The 18,981-nt window shown below is 44.0% G+C and overlaps 2 protein-coding genes across 5 annotated transcripts in view; both read left to right on the top strand.

Moving 5' to 3' along the window:
* The window catches only part of LOC144121645 (caspase-3-like), a 37,369-nt gene extending 32,049 nt beyond the window's left edge, over positions 1 to 5,320 (top strand). For all 4 annotated transcript variants that reach the window (XM_077654964.1, XM_077654963.1, XM_077654961.1 and 1 more), the window contains one exon: positions 4,732 to 5,320. In XM_077654964.1, the coding sequence (XP_077511090.1) occupies positions 4,732 to 5,117 (386 nt within the window). In that variant the 3' untranslated portion in view covers positions 5,118 to 5,320. The remainder of the gene's footprint in view (positions 1 to 4,731) is intronic.
* A 5,783-nt stretch (positions 5,321 to 11,103) lies between these two features.
* The window catches only part of LOC144119913 (caspase-14-like), a 47,163-nt gene continuing 39,285 nt past the window's right edge, over positions 11,104 to 18,981 (top strand). The window contains exons 1-2 of the mRNA XM_077652418.1: positions 11,104 to 11,557; positions 17,220 to 17,309. Coding sequence (XP_077508544.1) covers positions 17,226 to 17,309 — 84 coding nt within the window. The 5' untranslated portion in view covers positions 11,104 to 11,557; positions 17,220 to 17,225. The remainder of the gene's footprint in view (positions 11,558 to 17,219; positions 17,310 to 18,981) is intronic.

Below are 18,981 nucleotides of genomic sequence, written 5' to 3'. Positions count from 1 at the left end.
GCTAAAGAAAATACTCACTCATTTTTGCCATGTCCTTCGCTTCGTAGCAGGCATGAAATGGGGCCCAACGGAGTGCTCCTTGCTAATACTTTAAGATACTTTCTTTATAAGCTACACTCGTTACAGCCTTCCTTTACTCTCTACGATGCGCATTTCCTGCTTGCGGACATTAGAAAGTGTCCAAGCACAGGCGCTCAAGACATGCCCCGAATTACCACGTTGTGCCTCGAACAAAGGCACGAGTGACGAATCTCTTGCGTGCCCAATATCGATCTACTTGTGACATGAACCATTTCGTGTATATTTACGCGCGCATGCACGGCACCGCTGTCACCCGCTGACAGAGACTTTGCACGGACAGCAGTTTTGCACGTGCACTCCGCTTCCATCGATCCGAATTGCCACCAGACTATGCCCTGCCGCATCATCCCTTGCAGCCACCATGGGTGATGGCCCAGCCTTCAGTATGCCTGCATGTACCTGGCATAATCCAGAAATCTGTGATGCCGGTTAGCGGACTGAAGCAACTTGCTCTTGCCTACATCTGGCCAGAATACCAAAACTGTGTGCACGTATACACAGAGGTATCTGCATCACCAAATGCATCAACAGCAGCTTTCGCAATCCCCGCTCAGCAGACGACACGCAAAATTATTTTAGGACACAAGTGTACTTCAACCGCTGCAGAGCTTGCGGGCCTTCGGGAAGCGATCCGCCACATCTGCGGAGAACCGCCTCAGGAGTGGTGCATTTTCACCGACAGTAAACCTGCGCTACAAATTTTGGGATGCTTCCTACGTCACATCAACTACCAAGCTCTGGCTCTTGATATCATTAGTCTCCTGTCATTTGCTCAGGAAAAAGGCCACCGTATAGTGTTTCAGTGGATCCCTGGACACTGCGGACTCGATGGAAATGAGACCGCCGACGCTGAAGCAAGGAACGCCTTCAGCAGTGACCTGCGTACAGCTGTGGCGTACTCTAGACCGGGCACCACTTGTTTCTTTTCGGAATCAATTAGGAGCGCGACGGCTACGTACTGGGCCCTACCCGACACTCGACACATACGCCTTAAACGGCTAGATCCTGCGATGACCTTTTCTGTTCCTCGCGGAATACCACGCTCTATTGCATGCGTAATTCATCGATTACGTTTAAACGTCGCCTACATGCGCAAATACTTGCACTTAATAAGACAAGCGGAGTCCCCGGACTGTACCACATGTGGCGTGCAAGAGACTATAGAACATGTTTTAGTGGTGTGTCCAGCATATACACGTGAAAGACTTATGTTTGCATCTGTTTTGAGGTCTATGGACACAATGTCTCTCTCGAAGGATTTGATCCTCGGCGCTTGGCCAGATGGTTTGAAAACTGTACAGAGAACGCGAGCCCTCTCAAGCTTTATAAGCGACACGGACCTTGGCTCGCGTTTGTGATTTTAGAAAGTGTGCATTTTTTATGCATTCTTTCATCTGCCTCCTTCCAGCATCATCACCCCCCCCCCCCCCCCCCCCCCATCGTGACTCTCTTTTTTCTCCTCTTTCCAGTATTCAACTACACTCATCAAATGTAAGGGGAAGAAAACGGTTTTAAACGATTCTGTTCGAGCGAAAATAGGTGTTGAAGAGCATTTGTGACTTTATCTTGTAGTCCTGGAACTGTGGAGTTAGTGCTTTTCTGCATCTTTCCTCTGAATGCAAGCCCACTATACGTATTTTATTCACCTTGGGCTTTATCCCTACATTATCATACTGCGGGCACTTGATTTTGTTTTCATTTGGTCTACATACCTTTTCACTGTATTGAACAAAATGTCGGTCCTCTATGTGTTCTAAAAGGCAGCGCTAATTTCTCCGGGAAAGTGCAGCGCAATTTACAGTGTCTTTATGCCGTCCATGCACAGCAGGCGACCAGCTCGTTCTCTGCTGGTGCAAAGTTTAAGCTTGCACCAGCTGAGAACGAGCTGGTCGCCTGCTGTGAATGAATGGCATAAAGATACTGTAAACAGCCCTTCACTTTTCCGGAGAAAACTTGCACCAGCGGGTTATTTCGGCAAACTAGTGTTAAAAAAAAACACTAATTGTGTCACTATTACGAGTCGTGAGTGTTGCGGTTTTCAAGTAATAAATCGTGACTTTACAATATATGACCTCATGTTATCTGTCCTAAGTGCAATCTAGACAATTTGGTCAACTCGTTGCCGTTATACTAGGGTACTCGAGAACGGCACTGAAACATAGAGCTGGAACTACACCTATAGCTGTCTCTCGCTCTGGCATTAAGAAATATGGTTAGGCTTGCTGATATGTTATCACCTGGAAACTAAGAGCGACACACGAAGCAAAGACGAAGGAAAAATAAACAGTGAGCGCGAACTACTAAATATAGCACCGGTAGTTGCGTTCGTAGTGTAATCGTGTAATCTTCGTCTTTGTCTCGTGTGTCACGGCGGACCTCATGACGTTCGATGGTTTTTTCTCGAGCCAAAAATACGCGTCTATCAGGTCACGTTTTTGTTTTTTGATTGGTGACGTCAATGTTTTGTTATCACACGAAGTAAAGCCAGCAGGCAACCTCGGGTTTCGCATCATAGGCAGCCATGTTTTGAACATGGCAGCCATAAATAACCATATCCATTAAGCTACGCAGCCACTCTAAATCAACCTTGAATGCAAGGAATAAATAACCTGGCGGCATCGATTTTTAATTCACTCCAGCGAATTAAGAACGTTAGCTTGATGAGGATGAGGAATAATTTGGCTTGGGGAGGGCATGTAATACGAAGGCAAGCTTACCGATGGTTCCTAATGATAGCCAACAATATTTCAAGGAAAGGGAAGCGTAGCAGGGGGCATCGAAAGATTGGTGAGAAGAGGAGAGTAATAGATTTGCGGGAATAGGGTGCCAGCAGCTGGCATAGGACAGGGTTAATTGGAGAGATATAAAAGTGGCCATTGTTCTGCAGTGGGCCCAGGCAGGCTGATGATGATAATTAGAAGAATTGCAAACGGCTGGTGAAGATCTCAGTTCAGACATGAGCAATTAATTACAGGCTAATAACTTAACATGTTGAGGAGCGTGTGATGTAGATGATGTTTAAGATGCCAAGTGTTCCTTAGGCTGATAATGTCGCGATAGTGAGATGCAAACTCCAAGAAAGGTCACTAGAAAGTGCAATACATAATACTTATATAATTGAAGTAGTTCGATCAGCACGTCAGAGATTACGAAGGAAACTAAAGCATTGCGACATCGATGGAAGAAAGACTGCTTAAATAATTTGTGTTAATTTTAATTAGCCAAGAATTACGCCACTTCTGGATAACATAAACATTTAATTGATTTCATGATTGATCTGTTGGCAAGTAAGAGCACGATAAAATACACAGCCGTCAGCAAACATGCGCGTAGAGGAGTCTGCATTTGTCGGCAAGTCATTATTAATTATTAGAAAAAGTAGAGGGCCGAGTACAGATACTCGAAGAACGTCTCATGTTATTAGAAGGCATTTAGAGAATGGATGGACGTGGGCAGTGCATGTAATACGAAGGCAAGATTACCGATGGTCATTAAGAGTAAAAAACTGGAGTCCAAGAGAAAGCAAGCGTAGCAGTGGGCGGCAGAAGGTTAGGTGGGTGGATGAGATTAAGATGTTCGCCGGGGATAGAGTGGCCTTCATGAAGCTTTCCCCAGTTGGATCTTGAGAAGTGCGAGCCAATTTCAGGTTCTCAGGGTATACGTTGCTCTCTTTCCGTGTTTTGAGACCCTCATTACCAAGAAGTAAGATAAAAATAGATTTCACACAAGGTGTAGTTACCGTCGTTAATAATTAAATAATGTAACAAACGTTCATCATCTATGATTGAATATTGTAACCAACGCCCGTCGGGTGGGCGCGAATATTCGCTTTGGGCTCGTTTGTTTATTTCCTCGACAGGTTCCCAATTTCCTATAGTTTGCTTCAGCATACAGGCCATAAAAGTGACAGAAATGCTCCCGCGTATGGGAGGTGAAAATGAAGGAGAACGTAGGGAATTTCGTTTGCAGTTTTTTTCAGCAAGCCAGTCGCATTTTCACGTAAAGATACCTTTAGTAGTGTTCTTCTTTTTGGTATATCCGCAATGAAAGCGCTGCCTTTGACAGACCAACGTGGAACAGACAAACGACAAACAACAGCCCTCGTTCTGTCCTTTGTATCTGTCCCAGGTCGTTTTGCCAAAGCTAGCGCTCCTCGTGAAAAAATCGTATGCCAACTTGTCCCAAATGTCAGTCTATAGTAACTGGTATTGCTCATTAAGGACAATCTTTCAGTCGTGCGTAGCTGTTTATAATTGTACTTTCTTTCAATGTTATTGTAAAAGAATTTTCTGAAAGAGCTTACCAAGAGTAATTAAAAAATTCGCCATAGTTAGTGTCCCAGTTATTTCTAAAATTTTTGTTTTTTAAAGAGGGTTTATAACAGTTCTTAAAGTGGTCTTAAGAGTGCTCAAAGTTTTTCGCTCGCTTAGTATGGAGCACAGGCTACGTTGGACATCAAGACTCCATTCTAAGGATGCCTGACCTATATGCAGAGTTTGTTGCTGCAAGATGCTCCCCCTCTCCTCGCTGACGCATGCTTCTCGTGATACCACTATGGTTCTTATCATCTTTGTGGCCTTTAGGTTTATCGCTATAACGCCCACACTCCCGAAAAGTGTCGTTCACCCGTGAATTCCGGCTGTTATGCAGGAGAGATGAGCTGCGGAACCTCTGCCGTTGACAACGCGGTTGCCAACACCGCTGAAACCTGCCCCAAGTCGAACAACTCACGCGACGGGCCAAGCAGCTTCCCAGGACCAGGTCGCGCGACTTCGTGGTCAGACATGTATATCATGTATGCAACGATCCCACACTACGTGGCGTTTCAAAATGAACTAACGGGCTCCTGGTTGATGTCGGCGGTGCTTGAAGTGTTCACCGAAAATGCCCATGACAAGAGTCTGGACTGGCTAATGCGCCAAGTTCACGAGGCTGTGATGAACCGAGCCTGCAATGATGGCAGTCGTCAGACCCCATGCACGGTGCAACTGGGGTGGAGGAAGAAGCTGTTTTTCTATCCAGGCCGCAAGTGCTAGCTGCATAATAGGACCCACTTGTCCCTTGGCGATGAAGCAAGTACAGCCAAAGATATATAATAGCACTGCGTGCTTTGTGTGCTAGTAGCCTTGAGCGGTGGATGCATTTCTAGTCGATGGTTTAAAATTAAAAAAAAAAGGAGAAACGAGAAGCAAAAGATGGGGAGAGGGCTTGCTCCACTTCTTTGTGCAGAGTGTTTCATGTAGGAGTCTTTACATTTTTTAAAGGCTTTTTAAGTTAGAAGAGCGATTTTCGGGCGTGGGATTGTCAGCGCTGTAAAGCGCCTGAATACAGCTATGTTGTGCTAACTAGCAGAATGGTAAAGTTATAATGAAAAGTTAACTTTTTATCTGTTAGTCTTAGGCTTCTTAATACTGTGAGGTGAGCAGCACACGGTAAGTAATATCAATGTCAGGTTTTAGAATCTCGACAATACGGTTAGCCTGGGTGCCGTGCCGCCACAAATTTTGGCTATATAGTCACAAAGTAAATGAGCTTTCGAGAAATTTGCAGGCAAAGCAATTTCTCCAGGCATGCAACCAGTTGAAATGGCCAAAACTTGTTGGCCCACAGTGCCGAGGGTGACCACATTTTCGGGGTTCTAAAAACTGATATTGATATTACTTGGGCTGGGCTAGGCGCTTCTCGGCAATTAAGGAGCCTAACAGTAATAGTTTAAAAGTGACTATTCATTATCAGTTAAGCAACCTGCTAGTTAGCCCGTCTTAGCTGTATTCTGATGTACTAGACCCCTGATAATGGTATGCCAAAAGAAGAGCTCTTCTAACTCAAAAGGTTTGTTTTTAAAAAATGTGTAAAGACTTCGGTGAAACACCTTGTAGGTCTTCAGTTCTGGAGAATCAGTACACCAGGTCTTTCTGGGCAGCTGGGCGCAAAATTTTAACACTTGAATTTTTGAAATAAATATGGGGGCTTTTTTTGCAAAGTAGTACGTGTTTTGGCGGATGTCAGAAAAGAGGTTAATCACGCTAACTACTAAGCAGGTTCAGTAAACATGAAATTTAACTATTACAGCTGGGCACGTGATTTCAATGAGAGTTTTGTAGGTGACGATTAGTTAAAGCCACAGATGCTGTTAAATTTTCCATAGCGTGGTTACTCTAGGCTCTGCAGCTCAGCAAATTTTCGCCACTTCTCGCGCAATCGGGACTTCGCTTGGCGGCTGTGTGCGCACAGCGACGTCCATCAAATCGCGTCGCTACCCCGGTGCTTGCAACATGTGGCCTCTGCCACACCCACGCTATGCCTGCGCTGCGCAGCGCAGGTCGCCGCTGCTCACTGCTCTTGGCGAGGTAGATGCGAGACGGTCACGTGGTCACGTGGCACGGCGGAGTGGTGTTTCCTGGTAGGCATCACTCTATGCTCTGCGAAGGCAGGCGACTTTCGAATACTAGGAGAAAGGCCAAAATTTTTTGAGCCACAGTTGTGAAGGTACGGCCTTTTAGAAATTCTAAAACTGGTATTGCTGTCACCAATTTTCAACCACATATCCCTACTTGCAACCAGGTGCCTATCTGAAATAGTTAAAAAGTGAACTATGAGAATTTACTTGAGCGGCTTAGTGGTTAACATCAATCACCTCTTTTCTGACGTCCGCTAAAACTGCTATTCCTTTCGTGCAAAAGCCATCTACCTGCATTTCTCATAAAACACTATTTCTAAAAATTAGTGGCCCACCTTCGCAAGGCGACTAACAGACTACACACAAACGCAGGCAGGAGCGAACACCAAAAACCTTTGTTTTTTTAGCGAAATGTTTTCAAAATATTTCTTAAACCTTCATTCTTGATTTTTGGTGTGTTTAAAGAATCTGGTAATTGTGTTGAAGCTACCTTTCCTTTGAAGCTATCTAAACGAACAAGTCTATAGCAATCCATGCTACTAAGGCTACAAATGAAACATCACAGTGTCACATTATATTGCTACAGTGGTCTGTAAAGTCACTACTTCCTTTTCATACGGAGCACTGGAAGAAATTTAAATATAGAATGGCCGTGCTTTCTGTCCGTTCAGCCATTTTCAAATCATGTACAGAATGGGTTAACGGAAACTTTACTGCTCATGCTACCAAACTACACAGTCGCCAGGTTTTAAAGTTGAAGTAACACTCGCGCATGCACTCAAGTCCTATTCTATTCTATTCCCCTACTTCAGAATAAGAATATGCGCGCTAATATAGCGGCTCGAACAGGATTTCTTTCAATGATGGCGCATCCTGTTTCGGTGCGTATCTTTATTTTGTTTTTCTTCAATAAAGTACATTGTGAAATCGGTGCTTGTAAATGTATCACTTTTATTTGTTTTTTTTTATTTGCGATACTCTCAGGTTTAAATACATAATAAATGGGAGGGGTAAATATAAGTAATATGAAAAACAAAGCGAATCATAAAATCACGCAGTAATAACATCCGAAACGCAACATGGTAAGTGGATTGGGAACTGTTTGGTTTGGTTTATGGGGTTCAATATCTCAAAGCGACTCAGGCTATTAGGGACGCCTTAGTGAAGGGCTCCGGAAATTTAGACTGCCTGAGGTTCTTAAACGTGCACTGACATCGCACAGTACGCGGGCCTCTTGAATTTCTCCTTCATTGAAATTCAACCGCCACGGCCGGGACTGAACCCGCGTCTTTCGTGTCAGCAGCCTAGCACCTTAACCACTCGGCCGCCGCGGCGGCGGTTGGGTACTGTATAACAAAAACAAAGACAGGAAGATACGCATTATTCAGTTGTTGACGGAAAAAAAAACACAAACATTATGGGCATGGCAGTTGTCGAAAACAGAGAAATGGTAGGACGGCTGATAAGTATGGCTACAGCAACAACGAATATGAAGTGACAATTATATTTTGAGGACAGTAAAAGGCACGGTGATTGTCTCCATATCTCGGTGGACACCCGAACCGTTCGTTAAGGAAAGGAAGGAAGGTGGGTCTAAAAGAGGGAAGAGAGAAAGAGGTGCTGTAGTGGAGTGCTCCGGAATGATTTCGACCACCTGGGGATCTTTAACGTGCACTGACATCGAGCAGCAAACGTGCGCCTTTTGCGCTTCGCCTCCATCGAAACGCGGACGCCTCGGTTTGGTTCGAACCCGAGGACGCCGACTCAGTATCTGAGCGCCCTAACTACTTAGCCACCACGGCGGGTCTACAACAACGGAGTCGAATTAAAGCGGCGTATTCAAAAACAACATAAAAAAATGCTGAAGGTGTTTTTTAAAGAGAACATGTCCATTATGGTGTATTAATGCTGTATACAACAGATTTCATTGATTTGAAGTTCTTGAGCGCAGCTCTTTACGCCCGTTTCTGTGTTGATCGCCGTCACTGTCGAGGAGCCCCACAGAGGATGAAAGAGAGGGGACGTAGGGCGCAACGAAGCGTGAAAGACAGCAATAGCCTGAAGGTGGGCTCCACGGCAGCGATCCGCAAAGAGTGCCCATCAGAGAAACGCGTGCCTCCGTCCGTTTGCCCGAGGGTCGGTTTGCGCGCTGCCCGAGCCGAGGCCTAGAGTGGCCCCCCGTTCGGCACTGCGTGTTCCGTTTCCGGTCGCCTATGGTTACAGCACCGAAGCAGCTGCGCTCAAAACTCGCGTTACCGAGAAGCGGAATCGTCGGGTAATCCTTTAGGTGAAATGAATTGGTGAAAGGTACAGGTTTTAAATACGATATGTGAACGTTGTGCTGGTGTCCATGACGAGCTACGAAAAATGGAGCTGGGTGAATTCAAAGCGTTCGGAGTGACTCGTTATAATAATAGATTGTGTGAAAAAGGCGGATGCCTGCTATCGTCTTGCGGGTAGCGAGGCGTTGAATTATGACATCTGCTTTCATTTCTGACAGTGGCCGTGGGCTTGCAGTTAACTAATATAAAACGCACTGATATACTGTGCACTGCTTGTAGTGCTTAAGTTAATGTTGTGCGATGGAGATCTCCTATTGAGAAGGCATGTTGTAAACTAAGCATATTACACAAAAAGAAGGTTGTGTAAATTTGCATCTACAATGCCTTTGGTGCATGATAAAAATTACGTTTTAGTTATCCGAGGCCTGTAGTGCTATGGATGTGATGAACATAATCTGTGATTTCCAGAAATGTGTGTTATCAGACTTCCGAGGTAGCGACATGATGTTCCGTATTCTAAAGGAGCGTTGTTGTCACAAACCTAACCAATGGGCGGGGTCAAGGTGCGGATCCTCTCAATGGTTACGCGGCTACAACTACGAAGCTCTGAGGCACAATGATTTCATTTGTCCGGTGGACCTCTGCGTTGCGCGAATCAGAATATAGAGCCTGATGTACTGCGGGTTTCACGTAAAAGAAGCGGAATATTTGTGCAAGACGAAAGTTTTGAACTTTATAATACTCCTGTAATGCGTCACAAACAACTAGCTCCCTCATAGCCTAGTCGCTTTGGGACGTTAAACCCCCATAAACCAAACAAACAACTAGCACTGAACAACAGGAATAATTACAAATAATTCCATATTGTAGGGCGTTTACACGCTGGAGGATACAAGCACGGCTAAAATAGACAGAGATACGCAGGAAAAAACTGTGAAAGCAAGGAAGCGAGAATTGAATGTTCAGAATATACGCAAAGGCGAAAAAATTGTCTGACGTCACGAAGGCAATCGAAGAGGAACGCGTTTGACAGCGGACAGTTGGCAGGGTCACAGAGGAAGGACAGTGGTTGGTCAGTTCCCCGAAGGGCAGCCGAGAGACTGAACCTCTCCAAAGCGCATTGCCTTGACGGGCGGTGCCCGCCTTTCTATCCCCTGCGTTGGGATTGCGCTGCTGGCTGTCGTGGCCACGAGCCACCGGTTCAGTGCGCCGAGCAGCCCACAGCAAAATTTCCGAACGTGAAGGCGGCCCGCCATTAGCTTCGGGGTTTTAGGAGACACCTTGTGACAGTTGTTTAGTTGGTACGTAAGACACGCTGTGATTGAGCGGGAAATGAGCATCGATTTACATTTCCATTGCTGAGTTTCACCTTGCATGAAGGGCACCAATTAGCCAAGTTATTCAGATCGGCCTGACGGCCGAAGCGTGAAACTAATTTTCACGAAACTAATATTCACTTTTAACGGCCGCATTACAAAGCTGCTTTTAGACATTCTATAGAATGCCCATAGACTTCTGTCTCTAAAGTCTATAGACCCTCTATAAAGAAAGGCTAGGGAACAGCCTATAGGCAATAGAAATCCTATAGACAGTCTATAGACAATGTATAGATTTATGCCCATACACTCTTAGTAGACTTTGTCTATAGAGAGTCTATAGAGTACGAATAGACAAAAGTAAATATCTATATGATGGAAAAAGAGTCTGTAAGACGCCTATATACGGTCTATAGACCATTTTTGTAAGAACGGGAAGTTCGGTGTTAGAATCACTGTTTATTTTGCAGTATACTATGCAGTAACAATCCAACAAGTATATTAAGGAAGAAACTACATTGGATAAGTCGTTTATCATAACCATATTACCGAGCCCTACAAATTATAGAATTTTATGCATTCCTTCTTCCCACAGGTGAATAAAATGTGGAATATGTTTACAATCCGCATGGTGGAATGATGTCTGCCTGAATTCTAACGGTGGAAAACAGAGCAAACTGAACGGGACTCAAAAGAAAGAACACGCCACCCGCGCTCACACCTCAACTCACGATACCACACCACACACAGCCCGTATAGTGTACCCTTCTTTCTTTTACCTCTAGTGCAGTTTGAACTGTATTTTATTGTTATGAATTTGTGCCACAAAGCAAAAACTTCTGGTATACGAAATTGGAAGTCTTTCTATGTGGACATTTTTTTTAGAATGTACCTCTTGATATCGACGTATTCAGCCTTTGTCAATGCTTTTGTCTTCTTTTAAATTCCACTTACGGCACTATCTTCTTCCTACTGTCCTTGAGCCCACCTTGGTAATTATAAAATACCTTGTGCCATGGCGCTTTTCGGCCATAGATGACATTGCGCCATAAAAACCCGTAATAAAAAAAACCTCCGTACATACCCTCGGACAGGATTGGCAGTATCCTTGCACAATAATAAACACAGGAGGAAGCCGACGCTTTGAACCTATAAGACACGCCATTTGCTTCGTTCTTCTGCCGACAAATTTTGCTCCCTTCGGCAAGCAACACTTGCCTTGCTGAAAAAAGACCGAAAAGATAAGCCTCTCGTCGCTTAGTGACAACACTATCGAGGGTTGCCTTCTTATCGACAACTCACACCGCACCTTCGAGCGGACGACGGTGGTGGTCGCTTTTCTTCTCTGATATTCCTCGCCTACTAGAACTGCCTTCCTGTCCTGCTGCGAATGCCGTATAGCTGATCGGCCACCGAAATTGTCCGGTGGTCATAGGCCCAAATGGTTATTTCCACCTGCCTTTGGCAGCAGGCCCAAGGTGCGTATCAATATTTCTGCTTGTCGTGTTACTAAGCACGCTGCGTTAGTATGCTAACATCGAAAATAATTACTTATGGAGGGCCGATTAAGAGCACCCTCAGGTTTATTTACATGAGTTTTTTCGAACTCTTTCATTATATTAGATGACACCCTGCTTCTCCAAGCTGTTTTCCAAAATCTTTTAATATTAATTTTGCACAGTAAGAGAACGTTTTGTGATACGCGGAGGTTCGATTGTCAACTAATGTTTGGTTGGCACCTAGCACTACTTTGTTAAGACAGTAATAAAGTAAAATATGAATTCACTTTTTATCAACCTTTTCGAGAGTATTAGAAGTATTGATGCTCGGTGCTTATTTCCCAATTCTCTTTCTCTCCTCCTATTATGATTATTAAACGATTATTATTAAAGGAGCAAACGGCATTAGAAATGTGAACACAGATCATAAAAAATCAACTAAAACAGTTAGTTACTAATTTGTTAGGCTGCTTAGAGAACAGCTTAATTTTTTAGTAACTATAAATTGTTACGTACCAGTACTTAGCGCTTAAAGGAGGATGAAGGGACAGGGTGATCTCGATGACCACTGTCGTACGCCTACAGGTGTGCCTTCTACACATGTCTCACTTTCACAGTCACCGTGACTTGAATACTCGCCTCCCATTTTTACCGACCAGCAGTTAACTCGAATATTATTATCTCCTTTCGTAGCGCGCGATATCTTGCTGCATATGGGAGGCGAGTATTCAAGTCACGGAATAATGCCCAGAAAATTGAAAATATCAATAGAGAGGTCTGTGTATAAAAGCGGAAAGAAAAATGACTGCTCAAACTACAGACTGATTTCTTTTATATCTGCTTTTGCGCATATTTTGGAAAAATACGTGGCATCCGGTATGCAGTCTTTTTGCGAGAAATATTCTTTAAACAACCCAGCACTATAGAGCTTCACAAAGGAACGGAATACAACTGCGCTCTTAGAAGAATTCTCGGATTACGTTAACACCGCAATAGAAAACAATCACCTTGCATTAGCATTATTTTTAGACCTATGAAAAGCCTTTGGTACGATTGATCACGCATTAATGTTGAAAAAGTGGGACAATATGGGTTTCAGGGGACGATTTCTTCAATTCTTTCAGGGATATTTCACAGACAGATCACACTGTGTTAGAGTTGATGACAAAAACACTGAATTTCAGGCGATCAAATTTGGTGTTCCTCAAGGAAGTACACTGGGCCCATTACTATTCAATATGTATGTCTCTGAAGTCGGTTTTTTGAAATTAACCTCAAGAATTGTTCAGTATGCAGATGACACAGCACTAGCGCTAGATTTCACTGATCTTCATTCAGGGAGCAAAAAGTTTCAGCAGGATACGTGCAAGGTGATAGACTGGCTTGCCCAAAATTCAAAATATTTAAATCGAGAAGAAACGAAGCTTCTCTGTTTTAGAAACCCGCACAAGCGAATTCCCTTAAATGAGCCACTTTTTTTTTATATGGCTAGGATTGTGATCCATGCACATGTAATGACATTCCGTTGGCGCCTTCAGTTAAATATCTTGGAATAATATTTGATGAGCAAGTAACATGGAATAATCACGTGCAGTATATATGTAACAGGCCTAGAGCCGTGTCTGCGAAGATGTACAACCTCAGAGGTAAGACTTCGATGCACCTAAGGGGCATCATATTCAAGGCGCTGGCTGAATCTATTATAACCTAGGGCATAACATTGTATGAAACTTGCTGTGATGACAAAATGGGAGCCATAAATTGCATAATTAAAAGAATTGTAAACAGTATAACTTATGGTACTATGCTGGAGGAGGTAAACAAAGAGGAAAAATACAATAGACAAGGCGTATTAGAAATGAGGGAACTATTTGAGTACACCGTGCTCACACGTCATTATTTTACAAATGCTTTCAAAATGCCCGTCAACAAAAACGCTGCCTTAAGAAAGATAGAAACACATTAAACCACGATGCTTTACGCAAAATGGAAAAAAAATAAGCAGATACTATGTGCTACAAATATTCAATGAACTCGGCGAAGAGTTTATTTAATTTCAAAACTAAACGTAAACTGAATTAATCTTTAAGAAAAAGGTGCTGATCGTTGCAGATTGATAACTGATGGCCTCTGGCATGCTGTATTCTACTTTCCCTGCTTTTCTTTCCTGTTTAGATTTGTTTAGATATGGCACATTTCAAGCTGTTATCATGTCCTCTGTTCATTTCTGGTTGCCTTTTTTGCGTTGTATTTCTATTTGCTCAATATGTATACATATTCATTTCATTTTGGGATAATATGCTTGTACTGGTGTGCCGAATGTCATTGCTTTATGTGTAATTGTTTTGTACACATTCGGTGATTCACCGTACTGCCTGAACAACCAAAAAGCACTCTGTGCTTAGGTTGGAGGAAAACTCATGTGCTAAACAAAGATGAATAAATATTGATTTTATTTGATTTGATTTGAGTTTACTACCTGCTGCCGCCAGTACAAGTACCTATGACCGTGATACCATCGCCTACGCTAACACCACCCATCTTATTGGTCCCAAAAGGTTCTGCGTCTTGCAATACACTCAAACTCTGTTGTGACTCTCGCTACAGTGACGTCTATCTCTCTCCTATATTCCTTGTTTCGTTATGGGCCACAGGTCACCGCTACAGGTTTAGTGAAAAACTTCTGCCCCCTTAACGGACCGTTGCCGCCTTTTACACCCAGCTACTCTGATTATAAGTCCCTGTCCGCTGCACCATGCACCGAGATCGTCCAAGTCTCACGTATCCAGCCCTAGTATCTACACTACACTGTAGCTTACCAGTCAAGTACTCACAGGGACTGTGCTCTCGCCGCGGAGTGTTGTACTACGTACGAGTACTTAGTATTTAGGGAACAATGAAGTGTCTGGGTCCTGAGGTCGAAGATTACGACGCATTTGTGCTTGCGCATATGAAGAGATTTGGTTTTTGAGGCCATCGGATTTTGAAATCACTTAATACTCTCATATCACTTCGCGAGTGAAAATGTGAGTACCTTGTCGCTTTCCGGACAAAAGCACCTGCGCTTACCAATTTATCTTTCGGCCAAGAATGACCGTAAGTTTTTAGAAAAAAGTATAAGATCGAAAAACTAGTTCACCGATGTTACGGCACTTCGTATCTTGGTGCCGTCCTGTATCACATATATCTGCAGCACGCTTGTTTCGCTGTAGTGCGCAGATATTACCACTGAAGTTATCCAACAGCTGTGTAGGATCTGTTTCTAGGCAATGATGGCACTGAAGATATCTCTGTACAGTTTTTTCCTTAAGAATGTTTAAAATATTTGGCTGCTTCTGGATAGGATGACGTTTGTTCGACGAACAAAAACCCGTTATTTCTAAGAAAAATGGCTTAAACAATTTTTTCAGCCTCGATTCAAATTCGTGACGTCATCACCAAAAAAATAAATTTTGTCAACCATTTTATTTTAAAAATAAATGGGTTTGTTGTGTAGGCACAGGGATTCACACGAATATATATGTGTCGACGGCCTGAAGTTTGTTAACAAAATCTATCACTACTGGCGACAGCTGTATTAGTGCGAAACCGATATTCCGATCGGAAAACCCCAGGCAAGATTTTGCGATATTTGTGTGCGTAGTTTGTTGGTTCGGGATGTTTGTGAGTTTTTATGCCAACTGACATGAATAAATTAAAATAAATGAATTACGTATTGCCACGTCAACAATTCCTGCGGTGCCAGCAGGTCTGCTTCGCTGGCTGCTGTTCGAGAGCACTAAGCTGTAGCCACAGCCCATTACGACTGATTTTAAACCGCAACACAATATGGTGCTGCGCATTCCACATCGTCTTCTTCGTTGACTACTATCAAACTAATATTCGCGTTTTGAGTTAAGTGTCTTTAGTGACTAGTGAGAGAGAGAGATGCCCTGCATGCGTTCGCGTGGACAACGTTGTGGCAGACACGGCACTAGAGCAATAAACATGTGCGTTGACAACACCGAGGCAGAAATGCGACACTGGAGTCGCAGCAGTTTTGTCTACTTGTTACGCCACGATTCCCTTTCGATTCTATGTAGCCTTAAAAGAGAGGCTGTGTAAGGAAAATCGCCCCAAAAATATTTTCGCTTCCTTAGAACACCCCAGCCTGCAAGTACCATGCGAATTTAAAGTCACAAATCCATTCAAGATGAGACTAAACAAGATAAGAAAATAAAATGCTATTCAACGGTTTTGGCCTGTATACCCAGTTTATGGCCTCTTGCTTCCTGTGTGTTATTTGTGTATCGAAATCTTTAGAAGCACTTAAAACGCCTGAGATTTGTCGACTAAGAGCGCCGACGAGCCACTGAAAACGAAGCCCATGAGTACGACAAAAGTCTCTATCACCGAACGCAGAGAAAATTGAAAGCACTGTGAGTAATGTGCCTGGAATGAAAGAGGCGGATTATAAATAGAAAAGTGTTCTTTGTTGACACTGCTTGCTTCTTTTCCGGGACTTAATCATAATAAGCGGCTCTTCTACATATCGTTGCTTTTTCCTCACCTTAGTCTTAGCAATGCGTCCCGCTAGAAAATGTCGCTTTTTTTCTCCCTTAGTGTGGATTCTGGCCACAAATCATTAGGGCAATGACAGGAGCAATGTTAAGACACAGGAAGAGAAGAAGTAATTTAAGATACAAACTCTCTCTTCCGACCACTTAGATTAAACCAGTAAATATAAGCACACATAGCCATAGGCATCGCTCGTTATTTTGATAACATATGGCATTTTCGGGTCAGGGAGTGGATCTTAAGTAAGCGCAAATGTTCCAGCATCCAGCCGATAGTAAGGAAGACGAATCGGGATCGGTAACTTGTGGGGGTATATGGTGTGGTATTTCTAGCAAAATATTTTATTTCGAATTTAGTAAGAGGCTTTCACCTGCAGATGATGGGGATGCATAGACACAATGATTATGACCTTTCACAGCAGCAATCTTTTATTATGAAAAGCCTGCTGAGGTCATGAGTCACACATGTTTTGCACGCGAAAGCCGTCTTTCAGCACCCAGAACGGTGCTAGGCCGGAGGCCAATAAGACTATCCACATGCAACGCGCGCACAAATATGTCATCGCCGCTGTCTTCGAGACCGGTGCTACTCGGCTCGCGCCTAGAGACCGAGGGCTAGCACAGCCCGTCACGCCTCACTGTGAAAAAATTATGCTAGCTATGCTAGAGCACTGAAGAAAAAAAATAGTAGAAATGCGTAGAAAATAAAAAGTCGGCATGAGCTTCGCTTCCTTGGCCATTTTTAGAAACTGATTTTTTTCAGACAACGTAATAAATTAACGCTGTAAAGTTTAGTATCGCATTAATTATTCTAGAGTACCTTTAGAAGCATGAATATTGAAAGAAAATGTAATATTCATTGTACTACCCGTGCAGCGATGAGTCCCCGGCTAAACCGCTACTCATTAAGCCCCCTCTAATTTCTACTGAAAATAATAAAGTGCGTCTCCGGCATTTTTCAAAAAAGTGATTCTTCTGAAGCTGTGTGTCAGAAACATATCTAACAACGGCGTAGCTGCTTCGAACTGCGCGATTATTAGAATATAATTAATAGTTTGCATTTTATCGTCCCCTTTCAATTCCAGTGACAGATGGATCCCCTTCTCAGCACGATGGACAGCTGCGGCTCTTGCAAAGAAGAGGTGTCGGAGGAAGAGTACCGACGGAGACTTGATGTAGTATTTTTGTTTATTTGCATGTTTGCTTCTTTAGTTTTGTTATGAGCTTTGCGTGCTTTCAGCTGCCCCTCTCGATCGGCTTCAGATCCAGGCACAATCTGAACTTTACGAAACGTTCCATAGAAATGATATCGACAGCTTTAGTCGGAAAGGCGCCTTGAAAAAAAAAATTCCACAGGAGATCATGGGATGTGTTGCTATAAATTTACATTAGCATCGCTGGTTGTAACTTAGGTTTTAGTTCGATCAGCATCCCATGAGGTGTTTTAATTTGATTTCACCGTGACTTTTGTCTTTCGCGCAGCGTGGGCTTTTTGAGATGTGGGTGTAGGCTGCTGAGAGGTGCAGGTGGAGGGTTACATCTGGAGGGAGAAGGCGAGTGGTAGGTGAGGCTTTCTGATGGATGGTGATGGGTGTGTTCTTCTTGAATTATAAGGTATGTACTTGCTGCGAGTGGATGGAGCTTCTGAAGGATACAGGATGGAGGAGGGTCGGAGGTGGGGGACACATTTTTACAAGACCATGCATGGAGTGGAGCCACTTTAGCGTGAAAGCTTCAAGCACAGACACATGAGTGCACATGCGCTAACACATACGCACACGCGCCGACGCGCCCGTACACGCACAGAAGCAGACACCACGAATATTTTGGGCAAAGTGAACTCTACTGATAATACGGTAAAAAATTTGCAGGACGGTTACCACTTCGGGAGCGAGTTTCAAAAATAGCAGAACAAGAAATTCTACTACTGTGTACTCGTTGAAGTTTCCGCTGAAGGGTTTCAGTTGACCTACGGCTTTCGCTTGCCCATGAGGTCTCCTTGCGTCCACTTCGGTGGCATGGATGGCTGAGTATTAGCGCTCACGTCAATTCGCTTCTCTTCTCAAGGCGCGCAGGCTTTGATCGCTTAATCTGCCTTTGCGCTCATTTGGCTGCGCGCATACTCGGGTGTTCGAGTACCTGTCGCTTTTCCTCGATGCCCGAGTCATGTACATGTCTTGCGGCCCCGTTTGCTCGAAAAGCAGGTACTTTACAAGCACAACGGTTTTTTTTTAACTATCTCGTGCACACCGCATACCTTGTTTTGCCACACGACCCTGCATCTTCATTGTGCGGAGTAGTGTCGTTCGAGGTTCTTGTTACTCTACGAGATTTTATTCCTGGCGCGTCAAATCAGGGCGCCGGATAATGCTTCGGGTATGATCAAGACCTACCCTCATTTCAAAGGAGGTAGAACATGACGCCGAATCTCAAGCGAACTTAAGTGGACCACATGAGCGGCGCACGCACCATTACAGCCAGGTGGCGCACTAAGCGAGCTTGCTTCGTGAGAGGTGGCGGTGGTGGTTACAATTTTATTGCCACTAATGGAAGAGATTAGGTGCGGCTAAGGCGAGTCCAGGGTGGCCTCCAGTCGGGGCGGTCTCTTGAGCTCATGGGATGAGGGCCAGCTGCGTTGTTTTTCTTGAACTAGCCAATAGCTTGTCCCATTCCTCCGCCGAGAAAGCTGGCAAGAGTGTCGTCTAAGCGGGTTTGCTCGCGCATTCCCATATGTTCTTGGGTGGTGTGCGTCCCGCCACCGCAGTACGGGCATGCTGGGTCGTATTTACCGTTTGTGATTAAACATAATCGGCACGGACTAAGAACGGCCTTTGTTTGTAGGCATCT

This window comes from Amblyomma americanum, chromosome 2 (assembly GCF_052857255.1).
Source record: "Amblyomma americanum isolate KBUSLIRL-KWMA chromosome 2, ASM5285725v1, whole genome shotgun sequence".
NCBI lineage: Eukaryota > Metazoa > Arthropoda > Arachnida > Ixodida > Ixodidae > Amblyomma > Amblyomma americanum.
Note: the sequence above shows the minus strand (reverse complement) of the source record. Positions and strands in the feature narration are given on the sequence as shown.